Here is a 16992-nt window from a genome sequence, read left to right on the forward strand (position 1 = left end):
ATCCATTTCAAACATTTCAATTAGAATATATTGTCATATTGGTCAATTTAAAGAATATTTTAAGTTTTGCAGTGAATTCTCGCACTGACCTGAACCCAGTGTATACGTGACCTTTTCAACTTTGATTGTGGTATAAGTACGCCAGAGCCTAACTGTCAATATTAAAGGGTTGTTAGATTGCATTTATTGGAGATATAAATGCAATCTGGGTGGCAGATAAGGCCTGTTAGGGCGCTATAAATATTTATATGCCACCCAGATTGCATTTATATCTTCAATAAATACAATATAACAATCCTTTAATTGTTAAATTTATATTTTACTTTCTAGTTCAAAGTAAAACAAAATTTAGATGCGAGTGAACGTTTGAATTTCCCGCTTCTGCCATTTAACCAAGTTCAATGTGATAAAAAATAGTCCCTGTAAAAAAATAAAAAATATAACAAAATTTAAATGTTTTTCAATAGCTTCTCAGATTGCTTTCAATTATCCAGAAAAAAAAAGATTTTTTCATAAGTTTCACAACCAAAATGGTTCATTCAACTTTAATGTCAATTTTCCCGCGCGGACTAACATTTTGTCAGTAAACAAGACTCACATTCATTTCTGTAGATATTCCTACACCAATTGCAAGTCTATGCTGCATTTATTGGCTCATAATGCAGATCACAACTATCATTAGAGTGATGGGAGTTGCAGTGGCAAAATGTAAATTTTTGAAAATAGCATACATTGGGCTTAGTAGCAACATATAGGTACAATGCTGTGGTAATGTAAATATTGAATTATGTTGGACAAAGTACTACAGAGGAAATATTCAATTTAACAAACCAAAGAAATCATTTTGGTATTAAACTACCAGCTAAAGAAATGTCAACCCACTGAACAAAAGTATCCTTTTTTAGCATGGGTACAAATAATGGATATTTCCTTTGCCCTTTTCGAATATGAAATATAGTTAGAAATCAAAAAGAATAAATTAAAAAAATGGACAATAACTTGATATAACTGTTACAAGAAAACTTAAAAAAGGTAAATAAATGCATAGATATCAGGTTGATATATCATACATGTACTATCAACATTGAAATGTTCATTTCTTGTAAATATAAATTGTGATATAGAAAGATACAATGTATCAAATACTTTAAACCAGTTAATAGGTGATACCTCTAAATTTCACGAGCGACCAAATTTTCCGCATTTCGCGAGAATCCGCGAAAATGAAAAGTTGCGAAAATGTTCTAGGTATAGTAGAACCAATATTAACTAAGTCGCCAGGAAAATGGCGTTCGGCGAAAATAGTTTGGTTTACAGAATACAAAAAACTTACAATAAACTCTGTATTACAGAGTTACCTCCCTTGTGGGCAGGTATCCATTGTGACGTCATTATTTTGTGAGCGAAATCCACGTCGTTTTCTCTAAAAAATGTGACGTTACGTTTGTAATCACATGACGTCACAATTAATACCTACCAGCAAGAACAGATGACTCTATGATATGGAAATACAGAATAGAGTAATAAAGTAACACTTTGTTTTTAATTCCAGAGATCAGGTCTCAATACCCGGATTTACTACGGAGTTCAGAGAAAATGAATTGGACAGAAGCGACAGATTACTGTTACGAAAGGAATGGCCGCCTCATCGTCCTAGATAGTCAGAAAAAATGGGAAGCCTTCACGTCTCACGCTCAATATAATGAGTTTAAGTTGTAAGTTGTATCTTTCATTTAATTAAGTTTTTGTGATATTCCAGCAGAACATAATTTCAAATTAAGTTCTGAAAATGTTTAGATTAGAAGGTGGACTGAAACATACAATATCAATGTAGTCAAATGTCGCGGACACTGTAAATTATGATTTAATAGCGCAATACCCTTGTTACAACTTTTATCACCGTACATGAATTAACGCTTCAAAGACAGCACGGATGGCGCTAAAATGTACGTTTACAGGACAATAAACGGAAATCGTCCGAATATCGTTACGCTACCGTCATGTCAAAATATAATATGTTTATTTGACCTCTTGATACACACGTAAGTGTGTCTGTGTGTAATCTGTAACATTTGGCAATGTATTTCCAAACACACAACACTCAAATTACATACACTTATTATAAAACGTCAATATTTCCCAAGCCTAACATGTATATCAGATTTCACATAAGAGTGCTTATCTATCACATACATGCAGCGCTCAATAAAACAATACTTAAGCATCTGTACAGTTTCCAAAGGGTTGTTCAGGAAAAGGAAAATTGTAATATGTATTAAACTAAACAAAGATGGTGTCGATAGGAAATTTAAAATCAATATCACAACTGAAAGATACTAATTCATTTGACACCGACACCGTACTTATATCGTATTGTTGTTATCGCATGCAATTCTCTTTGTTCCCCAGGAGTGAAGGTGTGTATTGGATGGGCATGCGCTTCAATGACTCCTTTAACTGCACACACGACGGATACTCGAGTCTATGGTTATACAATGGCTGGAGTCGCTGGGGTCGATGGAATGATTTCTATGTGGAGCCTGATGGTTGTAAAAAACAGGAATGTGTTCAATTAAGGGATAACATGCTGTTTTCCGATCTATGTTATCTCGTCTTCCGAGCGCTGTGTGAAGCAGGTAGTGCTGTAAATCAATTTATTCTTATCTGTATTTGCATATTACACAGTTACCTGCTCTTGCGGGTAGATATTGATTGTGACGTCATGTGTTTGCGTGCGTAATTTCATACTTTTTAGCAATCGGACTTCCTCGTTTGACTTTTTAGAGAAAACGACGTAAATTTTACTCACAAAATAATGACGTCACAATGGATATATATTCGCAAGGGAGGCAATTCTGTATTATGCAAAGACGGGATTGTTTTCGTACTATTATATTTTTGATACTGTATAACATAAATTTTCATGGGCACGGTGTGGAGTTTTTACATCATTTTGGAGATAGAAATATTCCTTGTTAGACGATGGAACAATTATAACAATTATTTCAAGACGTCATTCGTTGCTTTTTATTCGGATTCCCATAGCAACCACGAAAGTTAACAAAAATTTAGTTCTACACGGCGAAAATCCCATGTCGTACAGTATTTCACGGCTATTAAAAAATCGCGAAAATGAATCGTCGCAAAAAATGTTTTGAGAGCAGATAGAGTAGAGCGAGTTGAATCCAACATGTGAAATAAAATCGCGATGAAAAAATTACCATTAAGTATGAAACGCTAATTTTATACGACGCGAACTAAGTCGATTTTCTGTATCGTTCTAGTAGATACGTCGTTAAGAGTTAATGTGCCATAGCTAGGCGAACATTCCTTTTCAGTAAAGGTTTTTTAGTCATGTATTAAAAACCATAATGTTTGAGGAAATAAGCTCTGAGAATCATTCAAATGCACGAACAGACATGTATAATGATTTATAAATATTTGTAACAACACAGCATGTATGCAATGGAATTAGTTCTTGTTTTATGTATGAAAATAAAAGTGTATCTGAAGAAGTCGCTTTATAACTACTGATATCACAGTAAAAGCATGAAATGAATTGGTAGACCACTGCTTAGTTTCTTCGTTACAATATGTGCATTTTACTGCAATGTACACATAAAGATCAAAATTCATTTTGAACTATTAGTTGACTTAGTAAAATGATAACCTATGCATTATAACCGATGCATTGTAAGTATTGCACATAGAACTGTTAATGACAACCGAGCTGTATGATACCAGTAAAATTTTTATTCGTTAGCAGCTACGTGGTGATATTGCAAGAAGTAACCAAAATAGCACCCCTTCCAATATTTAAATACTTCGACTCTTTCGACTCTTTCTACTGTTTTCCATTTTCCATCACACAAACTAAAATAATCTTTCTTTCATTGATACATCCTAAACGAATCGTTTAATTTGTATCTAATATAAATGTTTGTGAACAATATTTTATACTTTATATTACATGCATAATCCATACTGTACAACACTTTAAAATCGCGGGGTAAATATTTCGTGCTTTCCTTTACGGGGGATATTCGCAGAAGTTAAAGTTCGCGGGCTATGTAATTTGCAAATTATGCAATACTACTGTTATGATATAGTTAAATTAATTCTAAATATTTTACTGGTGTCTAGCATTAGCGGATTTCAGTTAAAACGCGAACATGGCGAAAATAATCCTCGATGCTTCAGGGGTTCCGATCACTTACGTTCTTTACACATACTCGATGCTCCAGGGGTTCCGGTCAATTACTATCTCTACACCCCTGGACTATATCATAATAAAACTTAAGACAGCTCAGAGTGAAAATCTAAACAAATCACAGGTAAGTAAACATTTCTTTTGAAGACAACAACGCTCAACTCAAAGCAACACAGTCAACTGCAGTATACCGTTATACGGCTCTTTTGATGTACATCAAAGGACTAAACTACCTGCTTTATTTTGTTGCCTCCCGCTTTACTATGAGCTCGTCCAGGAGTGTAGAGATCGTAAGTGATCGGAACCCCTGGGTGAATATAAACCACTCGTGCCATGAAATATAATCAAACATGTTAATCGTTTTCTTATCACAACCTTATTGCAGACACATCCCGCGGTATTTCAGTCCCAGAACAAATGACAACGGATCCGCCATCAAGTAGCAAAACTCCAAGATTTGGTGCTGAGTCTACTGATGTTTCAACGTCAGCACCAAAAGCTGGTGTGTCTTCTGGTCCTACGTCAACATTCCAACCATCCGAAATGTCGTCCGTTTCTGCATCGACATCCACATCAAAACCAGATGTGTCGCCAGTGAGCACTTCATTATCTTCACGTGAAGAAGAACCGACTTCGTCTGCTTTCTCTACATCAACGCTGGAAATGATAGAAACATCTGATACGACAAACTCTCCAACAACGACAGCTCAGATCACAGCTCGCCTGACAAATACCACCTGTTCTAGATGTTGTCCATTGGATAACCGCACCAAAAATTACCAATTCGATATTGAACGGAGCCTGCGTATGCTGAGACGCCAGCTTGCTGTAAACAGAACTGACTTGTCTGCCCGGAAACGGAAGCTCATCAGTGTGTACGACTCCCGGCCAAGTAGTGTTGCTATGGGAGGCGTGGCTTGTGTCCTCCTGGCAACGGTTGCTACTGTGATTGTTATACCCGACGCATTCGCTCTCTGCAGATATGTTTACAGACGTTATTGGTCTCACCGCATATCATCACACAGAGTTAAACTCTAAATATTGAATGCGTTTGAAAGACAGCCTGTGTTTAGTGTAAATTTCACTGTAATATTTGCTAACGTCCCCATTAAATACATTCTGTATGAGTACATTGAAGGTGTAGTGGTAAAGCTATTGGTATGTCACCTAAACAGACAGGTTATTTCGGTTTCCTCTAAGACCACTCGCATGCTTCCATCCGAGCCACGAAGTGATTTGTGTAAGTTTATAATTTATGTAAAATAAGTAAAAACTAGAAATATGCCTGTTAGACGTGCTCGCTAATTACTTACTTAATAACTTTAGTTTCCAGTATGAAATCATCCTCGGCAACAGGTGTCCCAGTAATAAATACTTTCCTTTACTTCATCAGAACTTTAAATATGAAATATCTTTGAACTTTGTTCAGTGTGTTCTTTGTTACATTATTAATATATAGATATTGATACGATAGACTTGTTTCGCTGTTCAAAATTGTCGTCCGCTAGAACACTGTCTAGTCTCTGTGCACGTGGTGACTTACCTGTGCCACGCTTGAACGCCTTTCTGGGGTACGTTAGATCTAGAGCTCAGACACCAAGACTGATATTTTAAATTGTGTTTTTATTCTCTCTGTTACGCAAGGATGTGTGATTTCAGAAATATTTCTTAGAACTGCAGCAAATGCGGACTGTGGTCACAGGATTTAGTAAGCGATGGTGGAACTACACCTAGGACCTAGGATGATATGATATAAATTAAATATGTGACCTGTACTAAAAGTTATCCGTTTCGTAACTTTCTTTTATTGACTATTTAATCTTGATTTGCATTGTATTGTTCCGGAAGTTTCCGACGTCGATCAGATGCTTAGAATATCGTGAGCGATGCAAGAATTCGGAAGTTTCATTGTATTGTTCCGCTTGAAGTTTACTAAAAACAAATGCGTTTAGCACTGTGTAATGTCACTTTTGTTAATTTACAGTAGATTATCACTGGCAAGTATGTCTTAGTATATGTTTTTGAAAGGTTGAATTCACTAAAATCACGGCGAAATCTATTAAGCAGTATGAGACACCGTTTTCCGGTATCACGAGCGCAGTTGGAATCTGCGCATATAGCGGATGTACACAGACTCTCCACTCGACAAGGAAAATAATAGAGCGAGTACACTCGCACTAAAACAAATTACTTTAAGTCTGTCTCAAATCTAAGAGCCACGCTTCACTACAAATCTACGTTATCTGTGCTCCTCCAATTATGGTTTTAAGAATCTGTATTGAATGTTTGAATGTAGTTATTAAATTCATCTGAATGTATTTTGGATCATGCGTGTATCCGAAAAAAACATCCTCAAAGGTCGCATTAAAGATTTTATTTCATCAAATAACCTCTCGTGCATGAATGAACAAACATTAATTAAATCTATTACTATTTTATTACTTATTTAACGTGAAGTTTTATTTGTTACTGTCTAATGGTTCATATGAAAAGATCTCCATTCTAAACCACGGTGATTCAAATAGCTAACAGTTTGTCACTTGGTAGTTAACGTCATCCGTTACCATGGTGTCATGTATCATTCTCTTTGATTTGTAACCGCTAATGTGTATATCCAGTTTCGTAAACCGTAGTAAATCGATGTTTATATCCATTTTCATTTTAATGGTGTGTCGTTTTTTGTTATCTATCTTTGAAAAATAAAATCATTCATCAAGTTCTCGAAGAATTATTTTTAATGATTCCTGTTATTATACATAATTTTCCACATTTTCATATATACTACACTCAAATTAAACACGTGACCCTTAAAGATGCTTCATCGTCGACAGAGCATAAATTATATTCATCATTTGAACAATAATTGGTGTTTAATCGTGTATATATATGCCTTATTAACACAAAAAATAACATAGAATAATGTATTTCGCCTTTGGTGCATGCGCAATTAGTACATCATTCTATATAGGCTATAGTGCCACCGACTTTTTTCGGGATGCAATTAATGATTTTTTATATTTTTAACTTGAAATTAAATTAGAAGCTTAAACTTTTCAATGGTGGTATTGGTGTAAAGTTAGTAACTTTTGTAACTGAAGAAAAATACTCTAATCTTCTGCTCCTGTTATTGATAATGAAAAAATACCATTTGTCAGCGGTGGAGCATCTTTAACGTATGAATTTGTTGAGTATAGTTGTTATGGTTTCCCTTTCCTCTTACCCCGCACATGGACATCCGCAATTTTTACTGGTGTAAATTTTCATCTCACCCTAAGGTAAAGACAAGCTACATCCCGTGCATGTACTCACATAGGGTAAGAGAAAATTATCTGTCACACTCTTTGGGTTGAGAAAGGATATATCTCAGGTTGAGAAAGGATATCTCAACCCTCGGGAAAAGATTCTTTAGCTGTCGAAAACATCGTGTTTCAAAACTCCTCGGGTTGAGATTCATAGTGACCTTATCACTTTTATTGATTCGGGAATATAATCCGGTGATAAAGCAACACAATCGTACCTTAAAACGCATTTTATTTTGTCAAGTAGTCATTCAGAAAAAGTATAGGTGATTATGTCACTATTTTCTAATTTTATCAAAAAGAAATACATTTAATTTTTTATTTTTTTTGCAAACTTTTTTTGAGTATCCGTGAAGCGGATTCATAGAGTATGTGCATATTTTTTTTATATCCATATTAAATTAAAAATAGTGACTTCATTTCTGAAATAGATACTAAAGGAATATGTACATAAATGTATACAATCACTGATACGTATGAAACTTTATCATGTGTATGCTAGTGTCAAACCATTCTTATTAGGATGTTGATCGGATATGCTACATGACCAAGTATAGAAATAACATATATGGCTATGATTATATACTATGTACTATATTATAAGACTCTTTCATATGTGGATATGAAGAATTAGGATATGTTATCCGATGGGCCATCGCATATATGAGTCAGCTCTTTAACACAGAAGAACATTGGTTGATGTATATGATAGTAATATCATCTCTTGGAATGACTGTTAGTACTACTTTATAATCTTTCATACTAATATTGGAAGATCAACTGTGCAATGAACAATACTATTTAAAAATAATAGGTATTTTTAATTTACTAGGAAATAAAACCGCTCTAAGTCATACGAAGTAACCGCATCTTACAGTATATTAATGTTCTACTTTGTTGGTGGAGACATATGTTGGAGGAGACTATGTCTCCACCTATTCGGATAGCATCTTCATTTTTTCCCGAAATTCCTGTGCACTCATGTGTACATGCTCGACACTATGTAGTCCTGTGTGTTTATTATGTCAAAATACAAGCAGGTATGAAATGGTTTTTATGACGTGCCTTTGTACACATAAATTGTGATAGAATATTTATCACAATATTGAAATTAATTGGTCAGAAACATGTGTGGCGAGTGTGAATCCATTCTGTTACCATTGTTTCTAGTTTGGGGGGTCCAACTTACAGTTAGGTGGGATAATGTTGTCAGTGTTTTGCAGGAAATAAATGACAGAGACTAATCAGTCAATATAATTTCAGGTATATTGTATACAAACATACATGGGATTTATACTTAGTTATAGCATGATTAAGAATACAAACTCACAAAATATATACTGGGCTTTATGTAGGATATCTACATACAAATAGTAGCAACCTAACCAGTCATGTAGCTAATAAATACAAAAGAGTTGATTAATGGCCTCTCAGCTTCTCTGACATCTTAAGCTGGCCCCTTCACGTTATCCCTGCGTTACTCAAATATGAAATAGTTTATGGCATGCCTTTGCACATATAAATTGTTTTACTAATTTCACAGAATAGTTATCACAATGATGAAATTAACTTCAGAAACGAGGAATGCACATGCGTGGCGAGTATGAATATATTATGTTACCATTTTAAGCATTGATGTCGCTATTTTTTAATTTTATCGGGGTATGAAAAAAAAAATGTTTGAAAAAAATTGTTTGCAAACTGTGTGAATCCGCGTAGCCAGTTTGCAAACAATTTTCCGATAAAATTAAAAAAAAAATAGTGACATCAATACTTATAATTAATTTTATACTCTATTTGATAAAATGAAATATGTCAAATTGTAACATTATATGTGTTTTCAAGGGTCTTGAATCAATACGCAATAATGTTAATGTTCACTAAGTGGGTTTGATACCTTATAAGCAAAAAATTACTAAGTGTCTTGATACCTTATATAAGGTTAAATTACTAAGTGTCTTGATACCTTATAAGGTTAAAAACTAAGTGTCTTGATACCTTATATTATAAGGTTAAATTACTAAGTGTCTTGATACCTTATAAGGTTAAATTACTAAGTGTCTTGACTAACTTATATTATAAGATTAAATTACTAAGTGTATTGATAACTTATAAGGTTAAATTACTAAGGTTAAATTACTAAGTGTCTTGATACCTTATTATAAGGTTAAATTACTAAGTGTCTTGATACCTTATATTTATAAGGTTAAATTACTAAGTGTCTTGATAACTTATAAGGTTAAATTACTAAGTGTCTTGATAACTTATAAGGTTAAATTACTAAGTGTCTTGATACCTTATAAGGTTAAATTACTAAGTGTCTTGATACCTTATAAGGTTAAATTACTAAGTGTCTTGATACCTTATAAGGTTAAATTACTAAGTGTCTTGATAACTTATAAGGTTAAATTACTAAGTGTCTTGATAACTTATAAGGTTAAATTACTAAGTGTCTTGATAACTTATATTATAAGGTTAAATTACTAAGTTCCGGGGTCCAGATTTCTGTAAGCCCTGTTTACTTTGTCAGCTTTACACAGGAAATAAACGATAGAGACTAACTTGTCGATCTAACTTCAGGTATATTAAAAATAAACATAAATTGGATCTACCCATCTATCCTAAGTTATAACAGGATGATGTATGCAAAGTCATAAAATATACACTGCCCTTTATGTAGAATATCCATATAGAAGACTAACAAATTATGTTGATAATAAATACAGTAGATGTGATCAATGGCATTCTCAGCCTCTATAGGCAGCGTTGATATCTGAAGCTGGCCCCTACACCTCATCGCTGTGGTGTGTACCTGAAACAGTTAAAAGGAATGGGAGGGACTATAGCTCTAATGAGGAGGGGGCATCCAAATGATAGTTTGTAGGGAGGGAAGCTAACGTTACAGCCGAGTTTAATCCAGGGGTTCAACTCACCTAAAGCTCCTGGAACATAATAGTGCATGCCACTACCTAGGGAAACCCGAATTTACACATAATACACCGTACCCGAAGAGTGATTTATGCTATAATGTTCATGTTCCTATGGAATACCATAGAATATATCGCTTATAACCAGAGTATCAATTTATTCTACATGGTATGTCCAGTTTTGTCGAGATCTTCTTCGATTCTCTGATCCACATCACTTTAATTTCACCAAAAACATTTTATGAAGTCTCCACCTTTAGTACCTTGAGTACTTTGATTTTATTTATCAATTTGCAAACACAATGTATACGTCAGAAGAAAGACAATCTACAATATTAATATATACCAACTTTCTCCTATACAATGATATAGAAATGTCGCGTGTGCATTATATCTATAAATTCCGCATCGCAAATGATTTCAAGTGAGTTCCCATTGTTAGTAAATAAAAAAACTCAAATTGAAATATTTTATATTTCATTTATGATAATAAATATCTACATGATAATTCGACTCTCGAATACACTGTTTAAAACGTCTATAAACAGGTAATATAACATAACAATGCAGTAGGTGTTCGTACGAATATCTCGGTAGTTTGTATGTATGAATCTTTCCATTACATAAAGGCAACAAAACTCGTCAATGAGATTCTGCAAGATAACAAGGGAGGTAACTCCACCTCGGATAACAAAACTACATTATGTAGGTCACCGAGTCTAGTTTTCCCAGACTGCAATGAGTCAAGTCTATTTATTCAGGTAAGACAGATACCTAATCATAAAATAGTTCGTTTGTAAAGAATGTTACCCTTAAGCTTGTTGACAATGTGCCTAAAATTTCCTCATTTTATGTCCGCTGTACTGTTAGGCCATGGGCTAGGAGGATCCCACATGCAACCCCCCCCCCCCCCCCCCCCCCCCGCAAACCTCCGAACCAATATTTTTCTGAACCCTTATGACCCCAATGATCACAAATCAAAATGTTAACATTGCATAAGTTGGGATGAACTTCCGGTTATGACGTTATCAAGATGGCCGCCATCTCGAATTTTACTAAAAATTGAAAAATAGTTATAACATTGACATTTTTCACCCGCAGTAGACAGTGGTATCAAAATGACCACAATAGAACAACAAAAACATATCAGGACCACATTATTCAATATATGCAGTAATTTTTACGCAGGAAACAGAAAAAAAGGATTTTAAGCTCAAAAATGGTAAATTTTAAGCAAACTTTTTCATATTTGGCTTGACGCAACAAAAATGTTTCCCAACAGCAAACTGTTATTTCTAATCAGTTTTTTTTGACCACTTATTAATCAGTTTAAACAAAAATAACAATAAAACCAATGTTAACATTGTATAAATTCCGGTTATGACGTCATCAAGACGGCCGCCAACTCGAATGTCACTAAAAATTAGAAAATATTCATAACATTGACATTTCTCAACCGAAGTAGACAAATGAGGTATCAAAAATGACCACATTATAACAACAAATACACCAAATAATCCCACATATGAAGTGATTTGTACACAGGAAATAAAAAAATGAGATTTTAAGCTCAAAAATGGTGTTATTTCAGCAAATTTTTCATACTTGGCTTGACGCAGCAAAACTGTTTCCCAACAACAAATTATTATTCATGATCAGTTATTTGATCTCTTATCAATCAGTAAAAACAACAACAAAAACAAAAATATACAGAAATGCAAAAGAGAATGAGTGTTTCACCTTCGTAAGGTTTACAAAACATTAGCGGTTGTGTATAATAGGCATATGCTATTTTTCGAGCCCCAAACCGCTTACACTACAGTTTCCTGGTTTATTATATATATTTAATTTTCTTAAATCAATTATTGACTATTGACGATTTATAAGTAGGAAAACAAACATTTAAAGTTGACAGAATATCTAGGTGTGGGACAAGTCACAGTTTTCTAACTTCAAAATTTCCTAACACAATCCATTTTCATGTTTGAAATATTGTAGATTAGCAGCGTCTCAAAAAATAGTTATCAGAGCACAACACTTAATGATAGCGTAACAAATCTAACACAAGCTAAGCCTGTGTTTCCGTTAATAGCATTAACAGTTTCAAGAACGTTTTGAAAATGAGCACATTCATTGTTTATTTCCTATGCATAGCATAAGCAAAATGTCAGATGGTTACTACAGTACTAGTGTCACATATTTCGTTCACTGGTTCCTAATTATAACTATTATCATTGTGTGTGCTTTCTCGCCTCACTGATCTATGTATTAAAGAGCCTCGGCATCTCTGGTAGCTGGTACATTTGTACATGCAGTCCGAATCAGAGTAATCAAGATATCGGTATCCAATTCATCGAAAGTCAGAGCGTCGTCTTCGATGTCGATGAACTTATATGACACTACATTACCAGTGCTGTCATCGTTCATGACCCATCCATGGCCAGAGTTCATATCAGGAACAACAGGTTCAGGGATGTGGGATCTCCTTAAGATTCTAACATATCTTATATGCTGTTTCAAACTTCTCCGACATAATTGAAATTACACCAGATCCACATTTTTCAAATGGTGGAATTTGTTCTCCTTAGCACATAGCTCCATAATTCGTATGAAGTACTATTCATCAATCTTGTGGGCCCTCGTGCAACCATAAATAGCACAAGTGATATCATCGAGGTCATTAATGAGGCCATAAATTTTAAACGTTTTTCATTGGTCTGACTTTTCCCACTCCCTTGAAGGTGCTGCTTGTGTCACATGTGGTGTATGCATAAAGAGACCATTGAAGAGTCTCCAGAAAAAAACAGTTCTCTTCAGTGCATTCCAGACTTTGCAAAGAGTGGAACTTCACTGCAGACCTCATTTATGACCTCAAAGAATACACCTTTGTCATTTGTCATCTATGGTCACTGAGGGTTCACATTTGAATGAGGAAGTGTGCTTTATACGAATTAAAGAGTACCAACTCAACCCACCGCAGAATGTGGATTGATGTCTTTTCCATCATATACGATATGTGAATCACTACGTTGGAAACAGGAAGAGCTCTCACATCACTGAACCCGATGTTCCTGATGTTAAATCTAATCATGGAATGTTGACAAGTTAGAACCACGGTGGTTACCCGGTAATGTAATGTCACATCGGCTCATCAGCGCATCAGCTCATCGCAATCAAGAGGACATTCTGGCGAGAATGCACGCACAATGATAATGATTATCAATGTTATATTCAGAAAATTCTAAAACACCAGAAAAAAGTATCAGCGTTTAAGAAAAAAATAAAAATCATATGCCCAGTATACGCACCCGGTGATGTTTTGTAAACCTAATGAAAGTGTAACAATAATTCTCTTTTGCATTTCTATATATTTTCGTTTTTGTTGTTGTTTTTACTGATTGATAAGAGATCAAATAACTGATTACGAATAATAATTTGTTGTTGGGAAACAATTTGCTGCGTCAAGCCAAGTAAGAAAAAACTGCTGAAATATCACCATTTCTTAGCTTAAAATCTTATTTTTACATTTCCTGCGTACAAATCACTACATATATTAAATTATTTGGTTCTTATATCTATTGCTGTTCTATTGTGGTCATTTTGATACCTCTTTTGTCTACTTCGGTTGAAAAATGTCAATGAATACTTTTCAATTTTTAGTGAAATTCGAGATGGCGGCCATCTTGATGACGTCATAACAGGAACTTATACAATGTTAACATTTGTTTTTTTTGCTGTTTATGTTTAAACTGAATAATAAAAGGTCAAAAAACTGATTAGAAATAATAGTTTGCTGTTGGGAAATTGCTAAAAAATACTATTTTTGAGCTAAAATCCGATTTTTTCGTTTCCTGCGTAAACTTCACTATATATATTGGATTATTTGGTTCTGATATGTATTTGGTGTTCAGTTGTGGTCATTTTGATACCTCATTTGTCTATTTCGGTTGAAAGATGTCAATGTTATGACTATTTTTCAATTTTTAGTAAAATTCGAGATGGCGGCCATCTTGATGACGTCATGACCGGGCGTTCATCCCAACTTATGCAATTTTAACATTATGATTTGTGATCAGTGAGTCAAAAGGGTTTAGAAAAAATATTGGTTCGGAGGTTTGGGGGGGGGTGCATGTGGGACCCTCCTAGCCCCTGGCCTATGTGTGTAGGTCTGTAACTCGACTTAGAAAATAGGCCAGAAATAGTTGATGTAAACAAAATGTTTCGGTTGAAAAAGACCCGCTCTTCATTCCTTAATTTTCAATTTTATTATTTGGTAAAATATAATACAAATTGTACAGAAGACTGTCTGAGTAGATTTACATAATGCCTAATAAGGAAATAGGCATATCATACATCAAAATAAAGGTCAGGACAATTTCTTCACTTTAAAAAAAAACAGGTTTTAGCTCTACACTAGATACTAATCAGGAATTTTGAGTAAAATATGCCATAATTAGTATCTTTCAATATTCATTGATAATGATAGTTTTGTTGTATTTAAAATTAACGTTATATAACCTTAATGCTGTGCCATGCTAAATAATATGTTGTATAGTATTAGTGTTTGTATACAAACATGAAAGTAAATGTGTTTGAAGTTTGGATTTTACAGCTATAAGTAATGTTTGGGACTAATTTCTAAAAGTATGGAAGGAAGCCTATACATGAAAATGTCAATATAAGAGCTAGTTATATGGAACATAAAATTTTGCAACTTAAAGTATAGTTTGAACATGCAAATCTTCTTGCAAGTAACACTAATAATCAATATAGTATGATTTAAACTTTGCCCCTTTTTGTTCTGGATTTGCTCCCCTTTCACCAATGACAGTTATTGCACCATGTGGCTTCCGTACATTATACAAAATATTTCACAAATATTACAAAGCAACAACGAAAATTTACAAAAGCAGGAGTTTATTCTTTATATGTAATTAATTCGCTTTCAAGTGGAGTAAATTGAAAACTTTATGTTAAAAAGGTTTTACAAAACCCAAAATTCAACGTCATTTTGTTAACATGGCAGACCGACTGACAGACAGGAGTGGACAATTTCTAATTCGACACATACACATAAAACTATCGATCGGAATTTTTAAAATAGATGACAGTGACAAAATAACCCATGTACTTGCAAAGTATCAATCATTATTTTTCAGAAAGTACTGAAAGGATCTGTCTTGTATTTTCGTTATGGCTGTTGCTGTGCATATCGGTCCTCTTTCCATTGTTAGATACAGATTATCCTTTGATAGGCACCAGAATCCCTCTAAGATCTTTTGTTTTAAAATTCAATCGTTAAAATTTCAAATGAAATATTTCTCTTGGTACCTGTCTACGAGAAATATTACCTTTCGCTAATTAACAATTCTTCAAATTACCATGAAAAGTCGCTCATTGATTAGTATTATCTAGTGTTTGGTATTTTTGCAAAAGGTGCCGAGGTGGAGGGCTTGTGGTAATATATCAGAATAGTTTAACCACTTGATCACATCTTAGTCTTTAACATCACCATATGAATCAAAGTTATACAAATATTCACGACAACATTTGCTTATTTTCAGAACTATCAGAGGGATTCCGAAGGAAGGAATATCTTAAAATTATCTAAATCTGTCGCATGGGGAACTTGAACTTAATCGAATTATGGAAAAAGTCATGGTAAGATTCTTTATTTGTACAACTTATGAAGATGCGTTGAATCCTTATGGTAAACTCACTCTACATACAATAAGGTAAATATTAGAGGAGCTATACAGGTGCGATACATATGGCAAAAGTATTTTATCTAAAAACCAACGTCAAAATCCATAACATTGTGCTTACAAATTTAATACGTGAAAAGAGAACAACGCATGGAGGAGTATTTTATGTTTTCATCAAAACAACAGATTTTGATTTATGTAACACCTTGTTGGGTAAAGAATTTGAGAAAAAACGGAAGATTCTTTACAAACCATTCAACAAAACAACAGGACACATACAGGAGAGAAGCCTCACGAACTATGTGATGTCTGTGGTAAGGAGTTTAGTGAACCAGGTTCACTACAGAGACACCTCAGGACACACAATGAAGAGAAGCATCACAAATTGTGTGATGTCTGTGGTAAGAAGTTTAGTGTGAAAAGCAGTCTGCAGAGACACATCAGGACACATACAGGAGACACACCTTACAAATGTGATATTTGTGATAAGGAATTTAGACGAAATGATCAACTAAAGGATCATCTTAGGACACATACAGGAGAAAAATCTCTCTATTGTGATGTCCATGATAAGGAGTTTACTGAGCCATGCGCAAAACAGAGACACCTCAAGACACATACAGGAGGCAAACCTTTCAAATGTGATATTTGTGATAATACATTTAGACGAAAGGATCAACTACAAAATCTTTTTTCGGACACATACAGGAGACCAACCTTTCAAATGCGATATTTGTGATAAAGAATTTAGACAAAAATATCAACTAATAAAGCACCACATGACACATACATGTTATGTACAGGAAAGAAACATTACAGATGTAATGCCTGTGGTTAGGGGTTTAGTCAGA

General features: G+C 34.2%; 1 protein-coding gene across 1 annotated transcript; it reads left to right on the forward strand.

The window, feature by feature from the left end:
- Nucleotides 1–1556: 1556 nt before the first annotated feature.
- LOC138306670 (serine-rich adhesin for platelets-like) lies at nucleotides 1557–6064 on the forward strand. Its single transcript, XM_069247114.1, has 3 exons — nucleotides 1557–1715; nucleotides 2410–2636; nucleotides 4596–6064. The coding sequence occupies exons 1-3, from the start codon at nucleotides 1597–1599 to the stop codon at nucleotides 5246–5248; spliced, it is 999 nt and encodes a 332-aa protein (XP_069103215.1). The 5' UTR covers nucleotides 1557–1596; the 3' UTR covers nucleotides 5249–6064.
- Nucleotides 6065–16992: the final 10928 nt, after the last annotated feature.

This window comes from Argopecten irradians, chromosome 13 (assembly GCF_041381155.1).
Source record: "Argopecten irradians isolate NY chromosome 13, Ai_NY, whole genome shotgun sequence".
Lineage (NCBI taxonomy): Eukaryota > Metazoa > Mollusca > Bivalvia > Pectinida > Pectinidae > Argopecten > Argopecten irradians.

Coding starts and splice junctions, on each gene's coding strand:
- LOC138306670 (XM_069247114.1), top strand. CDS start 1,597: ATGAATTGGACAGAAGCGACAGATTACTGTTACGAAAGGAATGGCCGC. Junction 1,716..2,409: donor CAATATAATGAGTTTAAGTT/GTAAGTTGTATC, acceptor TTTGTTCCCCAG/GAGTGAAGGTGTGTATTGGA. Junction 2,637..4,595: donor CCGAGCGCTGTGTGAAGCAG/GTAGTGCTGTAA, acceptor ACCTTATTGCAG/ACACATCCCGCGGTATTTCA.